Here is a 24158-nt window from a genome sequence, read left to right on the forward strand (position 1 = left end):
TTTTTTCATTTTATTATTTAATCGTGGCAGCATGGATTGACCCATTTGACCCAAAATGATTTAATTTCTTACCATCACCTAGATGAAAACACTATTTTTGTTAGGTAGACTTTAAAAGTATAAGCTTTTATGTTATTGGAATTATTAATTTATTAGGTATGGATTTAATTAATAAAAAAAACTTAATGATGAGAAGAAAAAAATGACGTAAATATATGATTAATGAATGTGAATGCAGGTTAATAACTTAAATGTTGGATTTAATGAGAGGGAATTGAATGCATTGAATATCTTAAACTCATTTAATATCAAGAACCCATTACCCTATTTGCCATAATTTTTTATCAATAAATTTAAATATAGAGGAATAAATTCTGTGCTTAGAAAATTTCAGAAATATTCTTAAGGCCATTGGTGCTTTTTAAATATATATATATATATATATATATATATATATATATATATATATCAGAAAATGGTAGTTTACTACCAAGGCGTCTTTCAATTGGAGTACACATGGGCTGGAGTTCCCTGCAACTTTCAGCCCAGCCTACTTGTTAAATGGGTCGACGTTTTTTTGAGCATTAAACAGGGCAGATTGAGCATAGATTGAAAGGCCCAACAGATCATGGTAATTCAGCAAGTCAGCAGTCAGCACTATGTGTTTATAATTCTTACACTTCTAATTATGTAATGGATTGGTCCCAGCCCAGCTCATCTCTTTTTGTTTTTCACCAGCCCGGCTCAGGTCATTAGATTAGAACCTCTAAAAGACACATATATAGTTCCCATTCACCAGGTCCAGGAGAAACAAAAAGAAAACAAAAGGAGAGCTCCTTCATGGAAGGAAGCAGGAGTCTTAAAAAAGAACCCCTTATTAACTGTCTTTAAACGATTAAATGATCTGAAGTAGGATCCTTTTGCATGCATGTGCCAAGGATGTTCTGATGACGAAATGTTTTAGATACATTCAATTGTCCCCGTTCAAGTTTCAACCACTTGATTCATTCTTTTACTTACTTGATTTGAAGTGGTTTATTGAGTTTATTATGTTATTGAGTTCAGGGGATGGGAGAATTTGTGGGGGAACATTTCTGATTTCACGGTTTTAGCGTGGGTTCGTGGCGTTGCCTGTATACTTACTGTGATCCTGTGTAGCCTTTATCTAGGGGTGCAATTTGGGAGGGACAAACCTGATTCCAAGATTAATCCAGCCCACAAACAATTGTTCATGGGCTGGACTTGGATTTTAGGACTTTGGGCTGGGCTTGAACTTCAAAGTTCGAGTTTTTTTTTTTCTTTAATTTTTGGGCTGGGTCCAGTCTAGTGATCTAGTCTAGTATTTAGATAATCTGAACCCGGCTCAAGCTTGACTTTACCTTATCCTAACCCAAGCCTGATTCAACCCAAATGCATCGAATTTTAATTCAGACAAAGTTTGGGTTGAACGTTTGGGCTTAATCTCAAGTTCAAATAGGATTTAGGCCTTATGCCCAATTCTTAGGATTGGATCTGGATTTACTTTAAGCCCAGCCCAACCCATACGACTTGCACCTTACCTTTATCCAATAACTTATCAATACAAGGTTTGAAGGAAAAATAAGGAAAACTTAGAGAAACCTGATGATGCGCGATCCAGCCGGTCTTAGCTGTCAACGACCTTGCTTCTGAATTGAGTAACTGGGGACCTGAAACGGGGGAGATGAAGAAGCTCCGGGGAGAACCCGATGTAGAGGCTCTGAAGCTCAAGTTAGAATCCTTCAAAGGCAAGATAAACCAGATAGCGCAAAGTTTGCATACCTTGTTCTTGGGGGGTAGGGAGCATTTTATAACCACCTCGCGCACTCACTTCCAGGCTTCTGTCAGATCGGGCCTGACTAACTTTGAGCTCCTGCCAGTTTGGATGTCATCCCTTCTGGCCGGGCAGAACTGCCACTGCTCCTTTTGTCGGAGCCGTTTCTGCGGCTGGTGACGACGGTGGCAGGTGGCGGTGGCAGGAGGCCGTTTGAAGTGCGGTTGTCAAGCGTCAGATCCCAAATCAGTCAGGTGCGCCGCCCTTGGAAACGGACATCCTTGGTGTCAGGTATGGTACACTTAGTTAGTCTAGCGTTTCGGAGGCGAAGTGCCGGAGTAACGGGGGGGACAAAGTCTTGAGTTCGGTTTGGGGAGTGCTCCGAGCTGCCATGGGCCAGCTCGGGTCACGGCCTTGTGAGGTTTAGGGCCCAGGAGAGAGTTCGGGCTCCTTGTAGGGAGCTTGGGTCCTTAGTAGCGAGCTCGGGCTCCTAGTAGGGAGCTCGGGTTCTTAGTAGGGAGCTCGGGCTCCTAGTAGGGAGCTCGTGCTCCTTTTTCTTTTGGTGCCTGTGTTTTGGGCGCTCTGTTGCCCCGAGCTGTTCGCTTTTGCCACGCGTCGAGTGATGGCGAGGTCGGGCCAAATTTCCCTTCATCAATTGCCCCCCACTCCCTGCGCCAAGGGTCTTGGCGCGGGGAGTTCCTAAGGCGGGAGGATTTTGGCCCGTAATTTGAATTTTATTCAACTAGTGGCGCGCAATTTGGTTTGATTTTTCAAAAAAGGTGCGCATTTGGAAGACGTGACGGTAGTCGTTTTCTCAAATTTTGGGAATCGTGCTGCAGCCGCTTTTATTGTGGGGAGACGTGCACTGACACCCTATCAGTTTCGAAAAGGCGTGCGCTGGTCACGTCTCGGCTTCGGAGGACGTGCGGTCAGCGCGATTGTGGGCCGTTGGATCGGCTCCGATCTGGATCGTCGTTTTCCGGTTGCTGTGGATATAAATAGCGAGGGGGGGACCCCAGTCGCCGCTACTGTACCTCTCGAGCTCGCGTCTAAGTTTCAGTTCGCATCCAGGCTCTTCAGCTCGCGTCCCAGGTTCCTCTTGTTCGAGCTTTCGTGGTCTACTCCAGTCTTCTTCCCGGGGGAGTTCTTTTCCTGGAACCCGTCTTCTACCCCCTGATGTCTAGCTCGGATGGCTCAGACAATCCAAGCGGGTCTGATGCAGGTTCTACGAATCGTTTTGCATCCCCCGGTAGTTCTAGCGAGCCTAATGTAGATCTTGAGGAAGAGGTTGAACCCATAGGTCGAGGGGCCTCGGGTAGTTTTGCGTCCACCTCTCGTCGGGGTCGGGCTCCAGACCAGTTCGGACCTTCGACCATGACGCCTGAGGGACTCCAATCCCTCATAAACTACTATAACTTGCCCGGGGAGTTCGCCTACTTTATCCCTATGGGTAGCTTTCCTTGGGAACATGGTCCTGATGATATCGTGATATTTCGGGAGTAGCTCGCTGCGGGGCTACGGCTGCCTTTCCATCCTCTTTTGTCGAGGTCCTGAACCACTTCAGGGTGACGGTCGGCCAGCTTCACCCGAACTCCATTAGGAATTTAGTGAAGACGATCTCCCTATTCTGCGAAGAGAAGTTTCTTTGGACTTGGAGATTTTTTCTTCTATTTTAATGCTTAAAAAGCAAGCGGGTCCCCTTCCTGGGCGTAGGCGGGCATACTACCTGTCTCCTCGCCCTGGCTTCAAGCTCTTACACGAACTCCCTAATAAGGTCCCGGCGTGGAAGCGGGACTATTTCGGGGTGCGAAGTGCGCTGGGGTGGCCGTTTCAGACCGGCTGGGGGATGGCCGCTCCCGACTCTGGCGTCACACTTGACAAAGAGGCGGTGAAGGGCCTCCGTCAATGGGCGTAGCTTGGGCTGAAGTGTCAACAGTATCTGACGGAGGCCAAGCTTATTGCTGCTGGCCTGAGTTCGGGTAGGTTCTTCCCCTAGCGGTCCTGTCTTTTTTTTCTTTTGCTTGTTCTACTGATGCCGAACTCCTTTTCGCAGGTGCGATGGACTCTCGAGGGACCCGAGGTGGGCACTTGTTCCAGGGCATGAAGAGGAGAAAACAGGTGGCTAAGCGAACTCGCGCCGAGCTACCCCAAGGTGCGGAGCCCGAGGTGCCGGACTATTCGGCGGAGGATCAGCCTATGGAGCCCAAGATGGTTCCTCCTATGCAGGAGCCGGCGGGGGCTCCTTACGCCGAAACTACTCACATAGGGGCTCCCGCCTACTCCGGGTCTGCCCAAACGCGAGCTGGGCCATCAGGCTCGGGGGCCCCGGGGGACTTTAGGAGTGTGTTGTCGCCTACTCACGCTCTTCAAAGGAGTAAGGAGGCCATTTTCCCCGAGGAAGTTGCGGCGTGGACCGATCTTCCTCTGCACCAAGTGGCCTGTCGTGCCGTTACCCATGCCATGGTGGTACGTGCTCCCTTTTTTAGAGTTCTTCGGCTTTTATTCTTCTATTCGTTCCTCTGATCACTTGTTTCCTTTCGATAGGTGAACTCTTCTATTCACGCCTTGGCGAACCAGGTGCAGAGGAGCTCGAGGCAGGCGCGAGCCGAGGAGGCTGCTCGTGCTGCTGAGGAGGCTGCTCGCCTCGCGCGGTCTAGGCAGGCGAGGTCTCAGAAAGATGCTGAGGCTATGGGAGTGGTTGTGAAACATATGGCGGAATTGAAGCTGGACCTACAGCATCAGGTCGAGTATCTTCAGGAGGATATCAGGGAGAGGACTCGGATCTTCTCTCAAGGCATCGAAGATGCGAAGAAGAAAGCTGTTAGTGATTATATTGCTTCGCCGGACTTCGATGATCTGATGGTGGACTCCTACAGGAGGGGTTTCAAGCTAAGCCGGTGGATGATCCGGAATACGTACCCCGAGCTCGACATCAACGCCATATCCACTTCGCGTATTACTCAAGAGATGGCCAACGCTGCGGATGGTGAACCGGACTCCGAGGGGGAGTCAGGGCCTTCGGGTATCGTCGAAGTGGCTTCTGATAACGAAGAAGTAGCCCCGGACTTGTAAAAAATGAAATGACTCCTCATTTTTTTTTGTACACCTCATTATCTGAAATGAAATGGCCTTTTTGCTTAAGTGTTGGTTGTCCTGTCTTCGAGCTGTGTTTTTTGCCGAACTGACTATTTCGGTCCTCTACTAGTTCGTTTTCTACCTCGGCTTCAGGGTACTTGCCTTGGCAGTCTATAGGTAGTATCGCCTTAGGTTGACAATGTTCCATGCTCGGGGTACTCGTTTTCCCTCTAGGGTTTCGAGCTCATATGCCCCCCCGATTGCTTTCTTTACTCTGTAGGGTCCTTCCCAATTTGGTCCAAGTTTCCCTACGCCTGGTTCGGGCACCATGACCTTACGGAGAACCAGGTCGCCGATGCGGAAGTTCCTCTTCTTTACTCTGGCGTTATAGTACCGAGCTACTTTTTGCTAGTAGGCCGCAGTTCGGATCTGCGCGAGGTCTCTCACCTCGTCCAGTAGGTTAAGGTTGGTGCGTAACTCGCCTTTGTTTGTCTATTCGTCGTATGCTTCTAGTTGCAGCGTAGGTACTTCGATTTCCGCCGGGATCACCGCCTCGGTGCCGTAGGTGAGGTTAAAGAGGGTCTCTCCTGTGGCGGTTTTTTTCGTAGTTCGGTGAGCCCATAGAACACTTGGTAGTTTGTCTGCCCATAACCCTTTGGCTCGGTCTAGTCGTGCTTTCAGTCCGCGGAGGATGGCTCTGTTCATTACTTCTGTTTGGCCATTTGCATGCGGGTGTGCGACCGACGTGAAGTTCTGACTAATTCCCATACTTTGGCACCATTCTTGGAACTTGATATCCTCGAACTGTTTGTCGTTGTTGGAGATCAGTACCCGAGGTAGCCCGAAGCGACATACTATGTTCTTCCAAAAGAAGTTCTGTATGTTTCGTGCTGTAACTATTGCCAGAGGATCCGCTTCTATCCACTTTGTGAAATAATCTACTGCCACCACTAGGAATTTTCTCCCGCCTATCACTGGTGGGAATGGCCCCAGAAGGTCGATGCCCCATTGGGCGAAGGGCCATGGACTGGTGAGGTATTTGAGGTCGGCAGCGGGCTGATGGTGGATATTGGCATGCTTCTGACACTTGTCGCATTTTCTGACGAGCTCGATGGCCTCTGTCTTCATTGTTGGCCAGTAATATCCTTGTTGTAGTGCTTTTTGGGCGAGGTCTCTGCTCCCCAGGTGTTCGCCACACAAGCCTTCATGAGTGTCGCGGAGTACCAGCTCGGCTTTGGCTGGGCGCAAGCACCGTAGGTAGGGGAGCGTGTAGGATCGTCGGTACAACCGTTCGCCTATCATGACGTATTTGGTTGCCTGGCGCTGCACCCTCTTGGCTGTGTTGCGATCTGCGGGGAGGGTTCCGTCTAGTAGGAAGCTCGCGAGTGGGTCGATCCAGCTCGGCTCTGCTTCAGTAACGGGAGCGACCTCTCCTACCCCACCGAGAATGCTGGGCCGAGGTAAGTCCTCTATGTACACGGTTCTCATGGCGTTGTGACTCGTGCTGGCTAACCAGGACAGGGCGTCGGCCTCAGTGTTCTCTGACCTCGGGATTTGCCTGATGAAGTGTGACTGGAAGTTGAGCAGAGCCTCCTTTACTTTTGCCAAGTATGCAATCATAGTGAGCTCGCGTGCTTCATATTTGCCCGTAACCTGGTTGACCACGAGCTGGGAATCACTGCAGATAACTACGTGCTTTGCTCCAACCTTGTGTGCTAGGTTCAGCCCGGCTATCAGTGCCTCGTACTCCGCCTCGTTGTTGGACGCCGCGAACTCAAAGCGTAGTGCGTATTCCAACCTTGTCCCGCTCGGGCCGCGCAACACTATTCCAGCCCTGTTGCCTTGCTGGTTCGAGGAGCCATCTACGTGAAGGATCCAGGGCTCCTCATCCCAGTTCGTGCTTGGTCTAACCAAGAGAGATGCTACGCTGGCTGCTACTCCACGGGGTTCGGACTCGATTGGCTTGGGAGCTCTGAGCTCGCCCGAACTGGGGACCTCGGGCTCGACCGGCTCAGGGGCTTCGGGGCTAAACATGCATTCTGCGATAAAATCTGCCAAGGCTTGGGCCTTAATGGCAGTTCTCGGCTTGTACTGGAGATCGTACTCGCTGAGTTCGATGGCCTACTTCGTCAGTCGACCGGAAACCTCGGGTTTGAGTAAAACTTGTCTCAGAGGTTTGTCGGTCAGGACGATGACGGTGTGAGCCTGGAAGTACGGGCGGAGTTTCCGAGCTGCTATCACCAGTGCATATGCTAGCTTTTCTATCTGCGGGTACCTAGTCTCTGCTCCCTGCAAAATTTTACTAACATAATATATGGGTCGCTGGACTCGGTCTGTTTCCTTTATTAGTACCGAACTGACCACCTTGTTGCTTGCCGAGAGGTATAGTTCTAAGACCTCGCTCTCCTCGGGCCGAGCTAAGGTTGGCACACTGGCGAGATAACTCGTCAAACGTGAGCTGGCAGTCTTGGGTCCACTCGAACCCTTTGCCTTTGATTGCTTTGAAGAAAGGTTGGCAGCGGTCTGCTGATTTGGACATGAAGCGGCTTAGAGCGGCTACGCGGCCATTTAGCCTCTGAATTTCTTTTACTTTCCGAGGTGGTCTCATATCTAGGATGGCTTTTATCTTGTCCGGGTTGGCCTCAATACCGTGCCAATTGACAATGCAGCCTAGGAATTTGCCCGAGGTGACGCCAAAGACACATTTGTTGGGGTTCAATTTCATGCTAAACTGACGCAGGATTTGGAAGACAGAATCTAAGTCTTGTATTAATTCTTGTGAAAACTGTGTCTTGACGACCATGTCGTCTACATAGCACTCTATCTTGGTGCCAATCATGGGTCGAAACAGCCTATTTACAAGTCTTTGGAAGGTCGCCCCGGCATTTTTTAATCCGAAGGGCATGACCTTGTAACAGTACAGCCCGAACTTGGTTATGAAGCTGGTTTTTTCCTCATCAGACTAGTCCATCCGGATTTGGTTGTAGCCTGAGTAGGCGTCCAGGAAGCTTAGCAACTCATGTCCCGAGGTTGCGTCCACTAGGCGGTCAATTCTGGGGAGGGGGAAGCAATCTTTCGGGCAAGCTCGGTTCAGGTCGGTGTAGTCGACGCACATGTGCCACTTGTCGTTCGCCTTTTTTACCAGCACAGGGTTGGCCACCCTGCTCGGGTAATGGACCTCCCTTACGAAGTCTGTTGCGAGGAGTTTCTCGACCTCCTCGTCGATCGCCCTCCAGCGTTCTGAGGCTAAGTTGCGTTTCTTCTGTCTAACGGGTCTGACTATAAGGTCAGTGTTGAGTTTGTGAGTTATAAGGCCAGGGTCAATACCGGGCATATTGGCCGCGGACCATGCAAAAATATCTAAATTTTGAAATAAAAAACCCACCAGTTCGGTCCGTAGGGGTTCTTCGATGGAAGCACCAATCTGGAGTGTGCGAGCTGGGTCCGTAGGCGAAGTCGGGATTGCGACTGTTTCTTCTGTGGGCGAAGCTCGTTCCTTGCCTTGCTCCGCAGGCCGCTCCAGATTGAGGTCGCCGGCTGCCTTGTTTTTTCCCTTCAGGGCGGCAACATAACACTTGCGGGACTCGAGCTGGTCGCCCCGTGCTACCCCCACACCGAAGTCCGTAGGGAACTTCATGGCCAAATAGTAGGTGGAGACCACCGCCCGTAGGATATGCGTGATCGGCCGCCTTATTATGGCATTGTATGGGGAGGGGGTCGCGACCACCAGGAAGTCATGGTTGAGCCTGACCACGCAAGGCCATGTGCCGACTTCCACAGGTATTGTTATTTTCCCGAGGGGCCTGACTTCCTCTCCGTTGAAACCCACCAGGGGAGTGTTCGCGGGCTTTAGTTCGCTCCTCTGTAGCTGTAGCTAGTCAAACGCTGATTTAAAGAGGATGTCCGCCGAGCTGCCCGAATCTACGAGTACGCGTCTGACCTCGAAGTCGCTGATCCTTAGTTTAATGACAAGCGCGTCATCGTGGGGGTAGCGGACTCCTCGCGCGTCGTCCTCCGTGAAGAAGATTGGTTCTTCGGTCTTTGGTCTCTTTGGAGGGTTTCGCTCCTCGAGGGCCACTTCGTGAACTGAAGTCCGAGCTGCTACCGAGGTACACCCTGCTACCACCGAACCTCCCACAATTACATGGATGGTTCCCCGAACTGGCCTCTCCACCGGAGGCTGTCGCTGTAATGGTTCGACAGGCCTGTTGCTAGATTTGGGGGCATCCTTTTCGTGCTCCCCTGGCCGATCTGCCTTATTGTTATTATTGTTGTGCTGGACAAAGTTTCTCAAGTATCCGCGACGGATGAGCCCCTCTATCTCGTCCCGGAGATTATTGCACTGCTCGGTACTATGACCATGATCTCTCTGGAAACTACAATACAAATTTTTATTTCTTTCGTTCGGATTTCCCTTTAGGCGAGGTGGCCACTTCACGTATGGGGTGTCCTTGATCGTCATTAAGATCTCAGTCCGCCTTGTGTTCAGTGGCGTGTAATCCATCCGAACTGCTAGGGGAGCTCGGAATGACTGGTTCGGCTTCGGCTCTCTGGCCGGGTTTTTCCAGTCGACTGGGTTAGAGGGCTCGCCTTCCCTCTTTCTTTTCTCGTTTCCGCACTCGGTTCGTTGGTTGATTTCTTCCTCTGTCCTCGTGAACTTGTCCGCGAGCTTGAGGAATTCGGCCACGGTTGCGGGCTGGTTAGCTACCATGTGTCATTTGAATTCTTTGTGCGTTACCCCTCTTCAAAAAGTGTCAAGTTGGTCCCTGCCATTAACTGACCATTATTTACATGTTGAAAATGTCAAAACTACCCTTGAAAATAAGACATTATTCATTGTCTTCTACCTTTAGATATGAAACACATTCTTGTCTAGTTATTTCTTTGCTTCCGGTTATTGTTTGCCTCTATCACATTTCATGTTTTTTTTTTCTCTTTTTCTTTGAAGATATCCACTTCAGTCTCAAGGTAGAAGTCTAGAAGACAGTGAATTGAACAGTGTCTTCTTTTGAAGAATAGTTTAGACATTTTCAATAGATAACCGATGATTGATTGACATAGATAACCGATGATCGATTAACGACAGGGTCCAACTTAACACTTTTTGAAAGTTTAATACTAAAGTGATACCTTTGAAAACTTGACACTACCCCAAAGTTTTGGGCAAGGTTTAAAATTTCGATACAATAACTCGATATGAGGCATATCGTATCATATCTTTGAAAATCAAATACAGGATATGCATGGAAATTGTATATCTCGTCTTTTTTTTCATGCATATCGAATCCGTACGGGGGCGTATTGGAGGTGTATCGGAGCATATCGTTAGCGTATTGACAAAAAATTGAAAAAAAAGGGGGAAAGCAAGCTTATTTTCCCTAAAATAAGCCTTCTTTCACCCCCAAACGACTCTAAAACTCTAAACCTCATTCCTAAAGTGCTAAATTTGCAAGAAACAAGTGTGAATTATTAATTTTTTTTGAAAAAAAAATTAAATTTTGAAAAAATATGGCAAAAATAGGTAAGTTTTTTCAAATTTTTATAATATCTTGTGATTTATTTTTTCTTTAATGTTTAAATCTATGTTGATCTACATTTCTTACATTCAAAATCACATTTTTTGTGTTATTAATAAATTTGTGGAAATTTCATGAAGATATTTAGGGAAAATATAAATTAATAAAAAATTTGAAAATGTAATTTTTCTTTGCCTATAAAGACTAAATATGTTTTAGATCAATGAATTTATCTATCATATCCATGGAGCAATTGAAATTTCTTCTTTAGTATTTTTTATTTTTTATATTTTTAGAATTAAAAAATAAATAATAATTAATTATATTTGTATCATTTGATCACAACAATTGAATATATTATAATTATATAGACGATCTATTATATCCATAAACCAATTGAAATTTCTTATTTAATATTTTTTTATTTTTGTATTTTTAGAATTAAAAATTAAATAATTAATTAATTATATTTTATCATTTGATCACAATGATTGAATATATTATAATTCTATGGATGATCTATCATATCCACAAAGTAATTGAAATTTCTTCTTTAATAACTATTTTTTGAATATATTATATAATATATTTTTTTTTATAATTTTTGAAAATAAATAATAAATAATTATTGATTATATTTTGAATTAGAAGTTGTGCCAATGCTTGTTTTATGGTTGGATAGGAGAGTTGGGTTTTTCCCATCCCATAAAACATTAAAATTTAAGAATTATAGTTAAGCATAGAATTTTTAATAAAATTATAATTAAGTACAATATATTTCTTCGTAAAACCGTTAAAATATATTAATTTATTGCATATACACCTTATTGAAGTCTTATATTTAATATTATTGATGTTTTTTGTGATTTATTAAAGTATTTATACTATTTTCAAACGTATTCATGTGTATATCTTAATTTTTCTTTCCATACACAGTTATCCAAAATGTATCCAAATCTTAAAATTACCTTTGTGGAATTTTTTCAACAAATAAATCTTCAATCTTCGTGGGAAGAGAACGTTTACTCTGATCCCTGTATCTGATCTAGTACGTTTCACTATTCACATCTTGCCAGGTGCCGTGATGCTGCCCCCTTTGCGATAGATCCTCCCCAACTCACGGCTGGAATGGTAGCAGCAGCACCAATGACAACCCGCTTCCGGAACCGGAGGCAGGCTAGAAAATACGAACCGTCGATAGACTCCATCTCTCGACACTTCCAGTTCCAGAGGCCGTACCTTCTTTAATCTTTCTTTTTCTTTTTTTTCGTTTTTTTCGCAAAATTGAAGGCCTTCTCTTTGGCGGATTTCTTTCAGCAGATCCTAAACGCTAGAAGTATAACCCCTTCCCCCCTCCCACCTCGATCATTAAACCATACGAGCATTCATTCTTTCTTTCTTCGGTTTTAATAGCGGGAGTTTCTTTCCTACTCAGTTTTCTGCTAAGAAATTTCGAATCTTTCACGTTTTCTCTCAACCGATCAATCAGTGACTCGACCGATCACACATAGTATACGAGGAAGAAAATGGACGAACGAATCTTAGAAAACGAGAGGCTTCAAATGGAGCAGATAAGGGAACTTGACTTGGAGGAACTACAGGTCGAGGAAGTCGATGACACTCATAACTCATCCGACGACGACTCCGAGTAAGCTCTTTCTTCTTCGATTTCTCCTTTTCTTTTTTCTAAAAGAAAATCGTTCTTTTTTTGTTATCGTAATAACAACATATATCTTCTAATTTCTCTGTTGAGCGAGTCGTTGTTGCATGCGTTTTTCATCTACTATTTGTGAATGTCGTAAATTGTTCCAGTATTGTCCTGAATCAGAAGCCCTAACTTTAGAATATTAACGATTATTATGATGGAAATTTGACGACACCATCGCACCAGTTATTTTGTTAATGAACTTCAGTGTCGGCCCTAACTTTAGTGTCAGCTATCTATCAATTCTCACCATTTGATCATATTGGTTTCATGCCAGATGCCACCAGTCATTTCAGACTCAAATTCCGATTTTGCGCTTTTTGCTACTTGATAATTTTCAGAGCCAACTCAACTTTAGGGTCTGCTATCTATCGATTCTTATCATTTGATCATATAGGTTTCATTTCCACCAGTCATTTCAAACTCAATTTCCGATTTTAGGCTTTCTGTTACTTGATAATTTTTCACAGCCAACTGAACTTGGCTGTTGTCAACATTTCGTTATTTTGTTAGTCCTTTTTTCTTCCAAAACCATTGTGTGTTGTTGAATTTTGTTCTAAGAATTCATCACATTCTTGTGTAAAACCTAAAACAGAACTTGCCCTGCATGGATCTGCAAAACCCCAAATGTTGTCTTTTTATTTTTTTGTCTTTGTATTTTCTTTTTCCTTCCTGTCCAAACCTATTACTATACTCCATGTATAATTTGTGACAAATGTCATTCCTATTTCTGTACTTTATTGTAACCGGTATAGCTACTATTCTTTAGCAGTGTTATAATATGTTTTTTATACGCCTGATAATTCTATAATTTTTACTTCTTACCCTACTCAAGTCCAAGTCGCCATGGAGACGGAGGGATAGGTTCACATGGTGGATTGACATTTGACGCATGCTTGGCTTCCTTGCATACATATCTTGGAGGTAGGAATGTGACACCTGGTGGTGCTTGTTTCCATGTTTTTGCAACTTTTAGTCATTAGAAACTTTATGATCCCACTTGTGTGTCACAGAGGTTGAAGATACTCATCGTAGATTAGCTTTCCTGGATGGTGGTGCCATATTGAACCTTCCAATGTTTTACCTCGAAGGTAATTTCTGCTTATGCAATTTTTGTATTTATTAGCTATAAATTTTGCCAGTAAAGATTTCAATTTTGATGTTCTTAATGTGTACTAATGAGGAACTTGGTGCTTGATTTAGATAAATATCTTACTTTGAATGTCAACAAGTAAGAACTAAGTTTTGGTTTCCTGTTTGATTTTTGTCAGGAGCTGTTCTGTTTCCAGAGGCCACCCTTCCATTAAGAGTCATCCAACCTAGATTTATAGCTGCTGTGGAAAGAGCATTAAATCAAGCTGATGCTCCTTACACTATAGGTGTGGTATGTGAACTCCTATTTATTGGCTTCTCACCTGCTGTGTATAATATCTCAATTTTCTCTCTAACTGTTCACTTACTATTAGACCATTATTTATACATTTGATTCAGGTTCGTGTTCATAGGGGTCCTGATGATCAAAGGTTACACTTTGCAACCATTGGGACAACTGCAGAGGTATTAGTTCTGATGTTTTTATTATATTTTTCTTGGAAAAATATCTTGTACATGTTTCTACCATTCTATCCCAAAGCATGATTCTAAATCTTCTTTACATAACACATGGATGCTTATTTCATCAGATAACTAACATAGGGATGTTTCTCTCTGATAGTCTATAATTTTAAGTGCAAAGGCTTTTAGTTAACACTGAAGTTTGTCTTATTTGACTAGATCTGTTGAATTACCTAATTCCTAATAATAGTACTTGTCCAAGCATATTTAGTATTGAATTCTCATAACTTAGAAAAAAATGCTTTATTGGAGAATATTTCACATCTTGAATCTAGCCAATTCTTGTGTATGTAAAACTGAACTAAACCATAGTTGATGAGGTTCATGAAAGATCTTGGACAAACATCCTTATAGAAGTAGGTTTGGAGTTATTGTCATATGTTTTTTAACCAAGTGGAGTTCTGTTACATATTTTTAGTTTAAAATTTATAGGAAGTTTATGTGTTATTTTGGATTTTAGGTATGGAGAACTAGGGACAGGCCAAAAAGGACATAGGTTAAAGTAGTGAGAAATGATTTAAGGGCCTAAAGTTTAACAACGGATATGGTACTAACAGGACAGGATGATGGAAGAGGATTTGTGTAGCTGATTCCATGTGATCAGGAGAAGGCTTAGATAATGATGATGAGACCCTGCTCTTGTTTTTTCAAGACTGATTGCCTTATCAATTTGTTAAAGTGTGTAAATTTGGTCTATTATAGATGGTCCACTCTCATCCTTTCTTGTAGAAAGCAGTGAACTTCTTAATATCTTTTTATTTATTATTAAAAAATACTCCATATTTTGAAGTGACGGGTTGGTTAGTCCTAAATCCTACTGCTGCCAATTTCCAATCACTAAATTTTATATTATCTGAAGAAGCATATTTAACTTTCTAAATGCACTATTCCAGATTAGGCAATACAGAAGGTTGGAGGATGGTTCATTGAATGTAGTTACCCGTGGCCAACAGCGATTTTATTTGCAGCGCCGTTGGATAGATGTTGAAGGAGCAGTAAGAACTTTGAATTTGTTGATGTGAATAACATATTCTATACCTTTTCCTAGACTCAGATTGATGGTCGAACTAATTCATGTATCTCCTCCATGTTTGTCAGCTATGTGCAGAGGTCCAGATCATCCAGGAAGATTTGCCTTTGAGGACACCAAGGAATGCATTTGGAGAACTGGCATCTGTAAGCAACTTGTGGAGCCGTAGCCTCTCATGTTCACGTAATTCTCGTGCAAAATGGCATAAATCTCAGTGTGAGGAGAATGACTCTGAGTCCATGTCTGAGACAAGTTTCGAGAGTGATCTATCACCAACAGAGATGAGAATGCACAAATCTGCTATTGATTCCACTAATTCGTTTGATAGGATTGATGAAATGATGAGTAGTGATGATGAAGGATTTGAACTTGTGTCTGGCAGCCAGTTGGGAAGATATCATTCTAATGAATTCAGAGGGTCATCACAACATTGTATTATTGACAGGGGGAGTGAAAGTGAAGACACTAGTCCAGGTATTGGTAATCAGTTCACTCCAGGAAAAATATCACACCAATCATGCAAAGGTGAAAGATGGAAAAAGAAAGGTTTACTTTCTGACTCAAATTGGGCATATAGAGTTCCAAAGTCATATTGGCCTAATTGGGTTTACCAGATGTATGATTCCTATTATCTTGCTCGAAGGGCAGCAGGTAATGTGACTGGCAATTTCTCTTCATTGACAAATGAAATATTTTTCTCTTAGGCTCCAATTTGTTTCAACGCACAAATGAGGGAATTTTTTTTTTGATAAATAACACAGATTTTATTAATGAAACAAGCAAATACAAATGAGGGAAAATTTTTCACTATGAAACATTTCAGTTATATTAGCATTGCTAATATGGTAAAAACTTTGTTTTCCCTTTTATTCAAAATAAAGACCATTCTAATGTTTTTCAAGCATGCAACAAGTTTCTTGCTATTTTACAAAAACACTCTCATTTTCCAATATATTGCTGTGTCAGATGGGGTTCATATTTACATGCCAAAAACATATGAGAACTTCTATTCAGCTAAATGTTGAGTTATCTAGACATTAATAAGGTATTTTGTGCTTTATGGACCCCATACTTTCTGCTTAATGGGTTAAATGCCAAAAACATATGAGAACTTCTATTCAGCTATATGTTGAGTTATCTAGACATTAATAAGGTATTTTGTGCTTTATGGACCCCATACTTTCTGCTTAATGGGTTAAATGCATCAGTTTTGTTTTTTTTTCCTTTTTTTTCATTCTTTCATGTGTTTTAAGTGCTTAAGCTTTAGTTATTTATTTATTTTTTGTCATGCACCAAACTACTATTTTCTCTGTGTTCCAGCTTAACATGTTAAATGCAGCATCTAAACATGCAAAAAAATTATTAGCAAAAAATTATCTGTGGTTTCTGAGCATGCACTTCTTGAACCAAATTTATTGGATTTCTTAGCCATTAGGGTTTGTTGAGGTCACTGTCTTTAATCTTATATTGCTGTTCTGGAGACCAGTACACATCCTTTTGGCTAGTTATTTGGGTTTATGGATATGGAATATATACTCAAGTACCTATGGCCAAGACATGAGATGATTAACTGAATGGATGAGTTTTTCTTAACAACATTTTTTTTTTTGATAATTATCATTGGAATTACTAAAAATGCATTTGTAGTTTTATTAATACATGGGAACATTATGAGACTATATAATGAAACCTGTGGGATTTTACCAAAAATAAAAAAAAAGTCTGTGGGAGTTATAACAAAGAAGTATGTCAGGGACCTGCCTTCTAACAGATGACCACTGACTCCCCCTCCATAATGGGGTTCTTTGTAGGGAGCAAAACAAACTTCTCATCATTGTTCACAGTATTGACATACTTGATACTCACTTTTCAAGTATAGAGTGTCTTGTGTCAGTGTTAAATGCTACTTTATTCAAAAAACAGACATTGTGAATGGATATTAACCATTGGAGATTGATTTTATCCATAATTCCCTATATTTACTGTATCGATGTCCTAAAAAACTGATACATATTGATACTCTGAACCATGGTTCTAATGAGGCATTCAATTTGAGAGTCTTTCTCATTGAATTCTGAAAACCTTTCCTGATGCTCGTATACTGAGGATAATCCTTTTCTTATGTTGTTTTCTTGGATTCAAGTAACTATTAAGTACTAACACATCCTTTATTGCAAAACTAACAACCTTGCTTCACTGGATGTAGCATTTTCTAGAATTATTAGGAATTTTTTACATTAACATTTTCCCTTCATATCTTGAATGTTTTTCTTTTTGGACTAAATATTTCTCAATGATTTTCATGATTCCAATTCAACATCCTGCAGATATGTGGAGGCAGATAATAGGGGTTCCAAGCATGGATGATCTTGTAAAGAAGCCTGATCTTTTGTCATTTTTTATTGCTAGTAAAATTCCCATTTCAGATTCTACAAGGCAAGAACTGCTAGAGATTCATGGGATTTCTTATAGATTACGTCGTGAAATTGAGTTACTGGAATGCTTTGATCGTGTTCGCTGTAAAAACTGTCAGGTTGCATATGTCTTATCATTTTTATTCTTTTTTTTATTATTATTATTGTGTAGCCTAACAACCATTACTACCTGAATTTATGGAACTTATAACATAAAAAGAACCAGGGAGAGTATGTCAGTATTTGCAATGCATAGATAAGAAAGCTAATGGTCACCCCCAGAAAAAGAACAAGAAATGAAAGCTTTAGTTGCTATTTTCCTTTGCCCTATCAAGATGCACTTAATGCAAGAAAATGCTAAACAGCTCGGATGTCTTCTGTTGTGCTAGCTATGCTCTTCATTTCTGTAAATGATCACAACCACCAAAAGCGTACTGTAGATTTCTGTGAATCAAATACATTGTTAGGGGCATTTGATTTAAACTGTTTCTCTTTTTCTGAGGGTGTCAACAGTTGGTAATAACATAAACCTGGACATGCTTACAAAAAATAAGGAAAGAAAGAAAGAAACCTGAACATGTTCATACTAAATGTTTAGTAGTTTATGTATTTGTTATAGAAACAAAACAGACTAATAGAACCAAAAACCTAAGCTTGATTGATTCTAGCTGGTCTTTGACAAGATAGAATTGTGTGGAAAAAAGAAAAGACGGTAAAAGTGAAAGGGGATTTTGGAAGAGTTTCCTCTATAGTTTATATTTGGTAAGGATTTGTTTGCTCTTGCTTGAATTTGAGAATCAAAGTGATTTTAGCTTATTTATTCTGTTCACATGTCCTGTTTACGGACCTAACCATTGTTCCCATTCTTGTAGACTGTAATTGCAAAACGAAGCGATATGTTGGTGATGTCCAGCGATGGGCCTCTTGGTGCGTATGTGAACCCATATGGTTTTGTGCATGAGATCATGACACTCCAAAAGGCAAATGGCTTAGCACTTATGGGGCGTCCACATACAGAATATAGCTGGTTTCCTGGGTATGATATTAACTCCCTCTGATCAGAATGGTTACTCTTAGCTTCTCCATTGTACTTGACAAATAGTGCATCCCAGGGAAGGACTTCAGGCTTCTTAGGGTGGTAAAGAATATTTTTCATGTTCGGTGAAATAATTTCCAGTATCTTTAAATACCAAACATTTGATTAAATAGGTTGAAAATGTGGATTAGATAGCTTGTTCCTTCTATTATCCCGGATATCAAATTGGAGGTCATGGGTTTCGGTGATTTCTTATAGTTCTTTTATTCTCTTTATTGGTGAGCTGACTGTAGCATTTATATCACTGATGGCCCTGCATCGTGAGTCATCATTGTTGCAGTTGTTATTATTATTTATTCCTACCAGCTTAGTGTTCTATAATCGTTGATTTTCTTGGTAAGGTTCTAACCAACCATGGTTTATAGGTATGCATGGACAATTGCCACCTGTGCAACTTGTGAATCACAAATGGGTTGGCTTTTTACTGCCACCAACAAGAAGTTGAAACCAAGATCCTTTTGGGGGATTCGGAGCTCACAAGTTGCGGATGACATGCGCAGTTCCCAAGTTGCTGATGATAGGCGCTGAAACTTGAAAGGATTCTGAGTTTTCTACTAGCAGTCTAGGAGATGACATGCACAACTCCCAAGTCGCCAACTGCAGGTTCTGAAATGCGGAAACGTTGAAGTTGCCTCAGATGATCCCTAACAAAAGAATACTAAATTCATGACTTACGAAAATGGGGTAACACCTGCTACAATTGATAAGTTGTATCCCAGAAGCCTTGATTAGTTTGAATGCAACGACATATATAAATCTGTGTTGTCGGTAGTTCCTATGCCTTGTATTGATCTAGATCACAGTATCAATATGTGTAATCAACGGCACATATACTTCTAAGAATTTGAGTTAGGTATACAATACAAGCTCGTGTCCCCAGGGGATGGTATACATAAAGATGCTACAGTTCTTGGGTGCCGAATTATCATACAATGCATCCAGAATCCGTCTCAACATCGTTGGATCCTGTTGAGAGCATCATTTTTGGTTAGAAGGTTAGAGCACCTTGATACCTTATGGTTTGTCCTGTGGGATTTGGAGCTCGTCACTCCGGGAATGTATAGGAAATTAATAGATTGTTGTTCATCACAAGTCACAACCCAAATCGCAAAATTAATTTGAACAAAGAGCAAAACTAGCGCAACTGAGCAAGTGGCTGTCAGCTGGGGTGGCGTTGTGGCAATTTTCTCCCCCAAACCCACCCATTTAAGTTGTATTTTTTTGTTGTAGTTTCAAGAAAATTGGATTAAATGGTGTGGAAGAGTATTATTTGTTCGATATGAAAACACACTTTTTCTTAGTTGTATGGTTATTTTCTTTTTCCTTTTTTTAAGTGGAATCAGAATGCCTCCTCGAACCTTTTCCTTTCATCTTGTAGTGTGGGGAAATTAGTGTCTTGGACTGCATATGTGAGCCTGTGAAAGGACTCCAATCCAGGGCTCTTGGAGCGCAGCTGAGGTCTAAAAATTTGTTTGAGTTGTAATTTAGTATTGGGGTTTCTTTCTTGTAATTGTGGTCCAGTTTTGGAGCCCCTCTGTAATCTCCGATGTTTTTAATAAATTTATTTTATCTTCTTCAAATAAATTGGAAAATTTTCACTTGTACCCTGAATTTTGGAGTTGTGTCAATTTAGTATTTAGTACTTGAACTTTTAAACGTGTCATTGCAGTACCTAGACTTTCAAAAAGTGTTGGTCCAAAACTGTTAATGGGTGTTAAGTATCATGTAAAAGGACAAAAATGTCCTTTACCTATCATCTATTGGTATTTGATCTCTAACCAGTAGCCACCTCTAATATCAAGCTGGTTATGGATTCAGGTATTCATGTCAAAGAAGGAAATACAAAAATTGAATAAATAAATTTTTTTTATTGGCAACCATGAAGAGAATCTCATTCACTAAACATAAGCACCTGTGTTTACTACATTTGGATTCAAGTCATCTATTCAGTGCTAGAGACAATAAGGTATCTCCAGAAGAATGGAGAACAAAAGCTCTTCAGGTGGAGAAGCATGTGTGTGTTATCGATATTAAATGCGGGTCGCAGTTGCAAAGACGAACTTGGCATTGCACATCGTCACTGTGCAGATTTATGGTTTAAGTTAAGAGGCAACAGGTAATTGTTTCTTTTCTTTTGCTCTAAATAACCTTGGATTTTATTGGATAAAGTGAGTCCCATCTTATTTCAGTCAAAAACTCATAATGACCTGAACTTTTTTTAACATGTTTTTGATTAGGATAAGTTTTGAATTTTCAATCCTTAAAATGAAGCTACACTTCGTCTAATATTTCCTCTTCTGAGTTATATGATAGAATTGCTCATTAGGCATCACTGCCCATGTCATGTTGTTCCAGTAAAATCATCAAGGAAGAAAACCAGTATCTTGAATAGGAGGAAGTCCCTTGATCTCTAGCAGTCAATATTTATCATCTTATTCAATACATAAAACCTGGTGCCCTTTTTCCTTAGGCTCCGTTTATTTGCGATACAAATGCTGAACCGAGGTATTTATGCATCTCAGTTTGTGTTTGCGAGCATTTATTTGAAACGTAAAAAAGTAATGATTATCAGAGCAAAAAATGCATTTTTTGACACTTTTGTACTCTAAAAAGAAAATATTACTATACCTATTTTAAGTATACAATTTTGTGTTCAGTTGATAATTAACTTTTTGAACAAAGTTGAGGCATTGGAGCATAAGATAGTTGGAGCATTTAATGATGGGCCCACACCTTTGCACCAATTTCAAACAAACAGGATGAATGCAAAAACGGTTTAAAATGTGAACCGTATTTGTATTCATGAATTGAAAAATGCGTAAATATGTAGTGTACATATTTGCGTTTGCATTGCAAACAAAGTAACAAATGTAGCCTTAAAAACAATTTTACAAATTTTAGAACTGCTATTACCGTCTGTACAAATTTTGAAAAGGTTCTTAGATATGCAGGTTCTCATACTACTATTACCGGTACTGGGGTGCTGCTGTTTCACCCTCCCTCCTTCCTGTTCTGGTTAGAGGTGTCACTGTTTCCCCCTCCCTCCTTTTCGTTCTGTTTAGAGGTGGGCCTACCATCAAAAGGTAGAGAACAGTATCTTTATTAATCCAAAATCTCAAACACCTCAATCGATTCAGTCTTAAGGACGTAGACAATAAACAGTGCCTTCTTTTGACAATTGGGATATGCTCCTCACATAGGGCGCTTCACACCGACCTCACATGTATATCTCACCATGCATTGGGAACATCTCCCGTATTTAAGTTGACATTTTTGCCTTGTGTGAGGAGCAGATCCGGTCTCTTGTCAAGGGTTGATATTTTCAAAAATTATAAGTTGCACATGTCATCACGTGATCAGATAACTAACGATTGATTAACGAAAGGGACCAACTTGACACTTTTTGATAATTTGAGTACTACAGTGGCACGTTTGAAAATTCGAGTACTAACTTGACACTACCCCCAAAGTTCAAGGTACTAAAGTAAAATATTAGTAAAACAAATAATAAAACTGTGAGTTTCATTGACAGTTCTATTTTCCTTTTTCATTAGTTTTTTTTTCCAACAGAGGTTGGTCCTCTCTATTCATATATTGTAACAATCAATACACTTTCCTTAACAAACCTTGTCTTTTTATAACTTGTCTTTTTATAAGGAGAACGCTAAAAAAAATTAGGAATATAACTTGTCTTTTTATATGTTTAATTATTAGTTTTCAAGGAAATCCTTCATTTTCCTTTGTTTCACATTCAACAAAATGCTATTTTAGCAGAAATTGATTATTTGATACATTAAGAATCACCATGAAGAAGAATAAAACAGAGATGAAGAATTGAGGATAGTAGTTTGAAAATTCTTTTATTAATTCATCACATTCACATGTCAAAAAGGGAGGCGAGACAGAATTTGGATCTCCCCAAAAATGGGTCCTGGGTTCTCAATTGGACATGAGGCCATTATTTATATTGTTTTCTCTTAACAAACCTTCTAGAACGTTCCAAGCTTGTGTAGCATCTCTTTTCAGATTATCATGTACTTTTTTTTTTTAGAATCTAAGGTTTTGTTTGGATTTTCATTTGTTTCAATCAAAGTTCAAAGTATTGACACATATCAGCCTGTATCAGTCTATACGTATTATGCCAATGTCTTCTCAATACGTCCCTATAGGGTTGTATCAGGTCAGCCACTGGTTTAGAGGGTAGCCGTGCCTTAAACCGGTCCCTTTGAACCGATTTTGAAAAAAATAAGTAAAACATGAAAAAAAGCACCGCCACAAGCTGATATGCCCTACCAGCGTATTGGCCCGTGTTGATATTTAGGACCTTAGTTTTAATAAAGGAGCAGAACTTTATTACAAAGCTGAATTGATTTCCCATGTTTTGAGTATAGCAACTAGACCTGTTCATAGCTAGGTAGCCCAATGGACCGGCCTGGCCCAGCTTGTTCTAAGTCAGGCTTGGACATGACTGTAGGCTTGAGAATTATATTTAACAATTATCAAAAAGTATAAAATTTTAGTTATTGTTATTATTATAATTGAAAACCAAATAAAAATGGTGGAACAAAATATTAAAATGTTAGAAAATGAAATTATTAATTAATCTATATTGAAAAATAAAAGATAAATTAATGTAATTTCGTTAGTAAACTACCAAATAAAAAAATATATTTAAAAAAATTTCAATAAATCCCCATAGTTACACAAATGTAATAAATTTTTCATAAAACTACATTTTTGTAAAATAACATTTTTGAAATTAAAAGATATAAAGTATTTGAAAGTTTATTTAAAATGCATTAAATAATTATTGAAAATAATTAGAATATTTTGGAAATTTTAGGAAAATTTATTACATTTGATAGATTTTGGAAAACCATTGAAAAATTATGTAATTTTCATTGCAATAATGACTATGGGAAATGGAAAGCTATAATTTGAACAAATAATTACACATATTATTAAGATAAATTCGTATAATATTGGAAAAAAATTATTGGTTAGATTATATTAGAAATTATAAGATAAATTAGTATAATTCTGTAAGCAAACCATTCAAAAAGAAAATAAATTAAATAAATTTGAATAAATTTGAATAAATTACACAAGTATAATAAATTTTCTAAAATTTTCATAAAATTACATTTTTCAATATTAAAGACAATCTAGTGTACTTTTAGAACTTTACCATGTGGTTGATACTCAATATATCCTTTTGATCATTTCTATCATCAAATTGAATATTGGGTTAATGGGGACAGTGTTCTCAAAACTCGATCAAACCAGATGGTTAGACCAAAAAATTAGGAATCGAACACCACTTCACCTCAAAAACAGCTTTTTGTCCAAAAACCGTTTATTTGGTTAGCGAACCATTGACCTGGCGATCGAACCGTCAACCCGGACAATAGTTTTTCGCCTTTTTTGTTTTTCTATTTTTTTATTCTTTTTGTCAGAGTGGGTCATCCATTCGACAGACAGACCGTTCGACCCTAGAACGGTTCCCTATCTGGTTCAATTTTAAAAACCTTGGATGGGGAGTAGGTGCTTTGCCTTGAGCTTGGCTTAATGTGCGGCATGGCCTGGCCCATGGACCAGCTTGACCCACGGCACAACACGGGCTCGTGCAGGCTCGAGCCATGGGTCGTGCCAAACCGACCCCCCAAATTATCTTAGAGGAGGGAGACAAGACTTGGGATGCCTCGTGCGGCATGGCTTGGGATGCGGGTCACATGCGGGTCGTGTCGTGCCAACTCAGCACAACCCAATTTACACCTCTACTTGAACCCGCCCAATAATGGGGATAGGGCAAGGAAATTCGAGGATTTTCCATCCTTGATGAGGAGTAGGGTGCCTTGCCCTTGAACTCGTCCAACATTGAGGAGTGGTTACTTTGCTCTGAACCCGTGTGACATT

General features: G+C 40.7%; 1 protein-coding gene across 2 annotated transcripts; it reads left to right on the top strand.

Annotated features, from left to right (window-relative positions):
* Positions 1-11404: 11404 nt before the first annotated feature.
* Positions 11405-19105, top strand: LOC104604495 (ATP-dependent protease La (LON) domain protein). 2 transcript variants are annotated; one of them, XR_016077433.1, is made up of 10 exons: positions 11405-12031; positions 12924-13012; positions 13102-13179; positions 13360-13472; positions 13580-13645; positions 14596-14697; positions 14801-15383; positions 17060-17168; positions 18019-18182; positions 18608-19105. XR_016077433.1 is itself a non-coding variant. In XM_010268850.3 (10 exons), exons 1-10 carry the CDS (start codon positions 11910-11912, stop codon positions 18768-18770), a joined length of 1686 nt encoding a protein of 561 aa, XP_010267152.1. In that variant the 5' UTR covers positions 11405-11909; the 3' UTR covers positions 18771-19105. The 2 variants fall into 2 exon arrangements, 1 of the variants encoding a protein (XP_010267152.1); XM_010268850.3 differs by having other exon boundaries at positions 17060-17265.
* Positions 19106-24158: the final 5053 nt, after the last annotated feature.

The sequence above is a fragment of the Nelumbo nucifera genome, chromosome 6 (genome assembly GCF_055504915.1).
Source record: "Nelumbo nucifera cultivar China Antique chromosome 6, China Antique-T2T, whole genome shotgun sequence".
Lineage (NCBI taxonomy): Eukaryota > Viridiplantae > Streptophyta > Magnoliopsida > Proteales > Nelumbonaceae > Nelumbo > Nelumbo nucifera.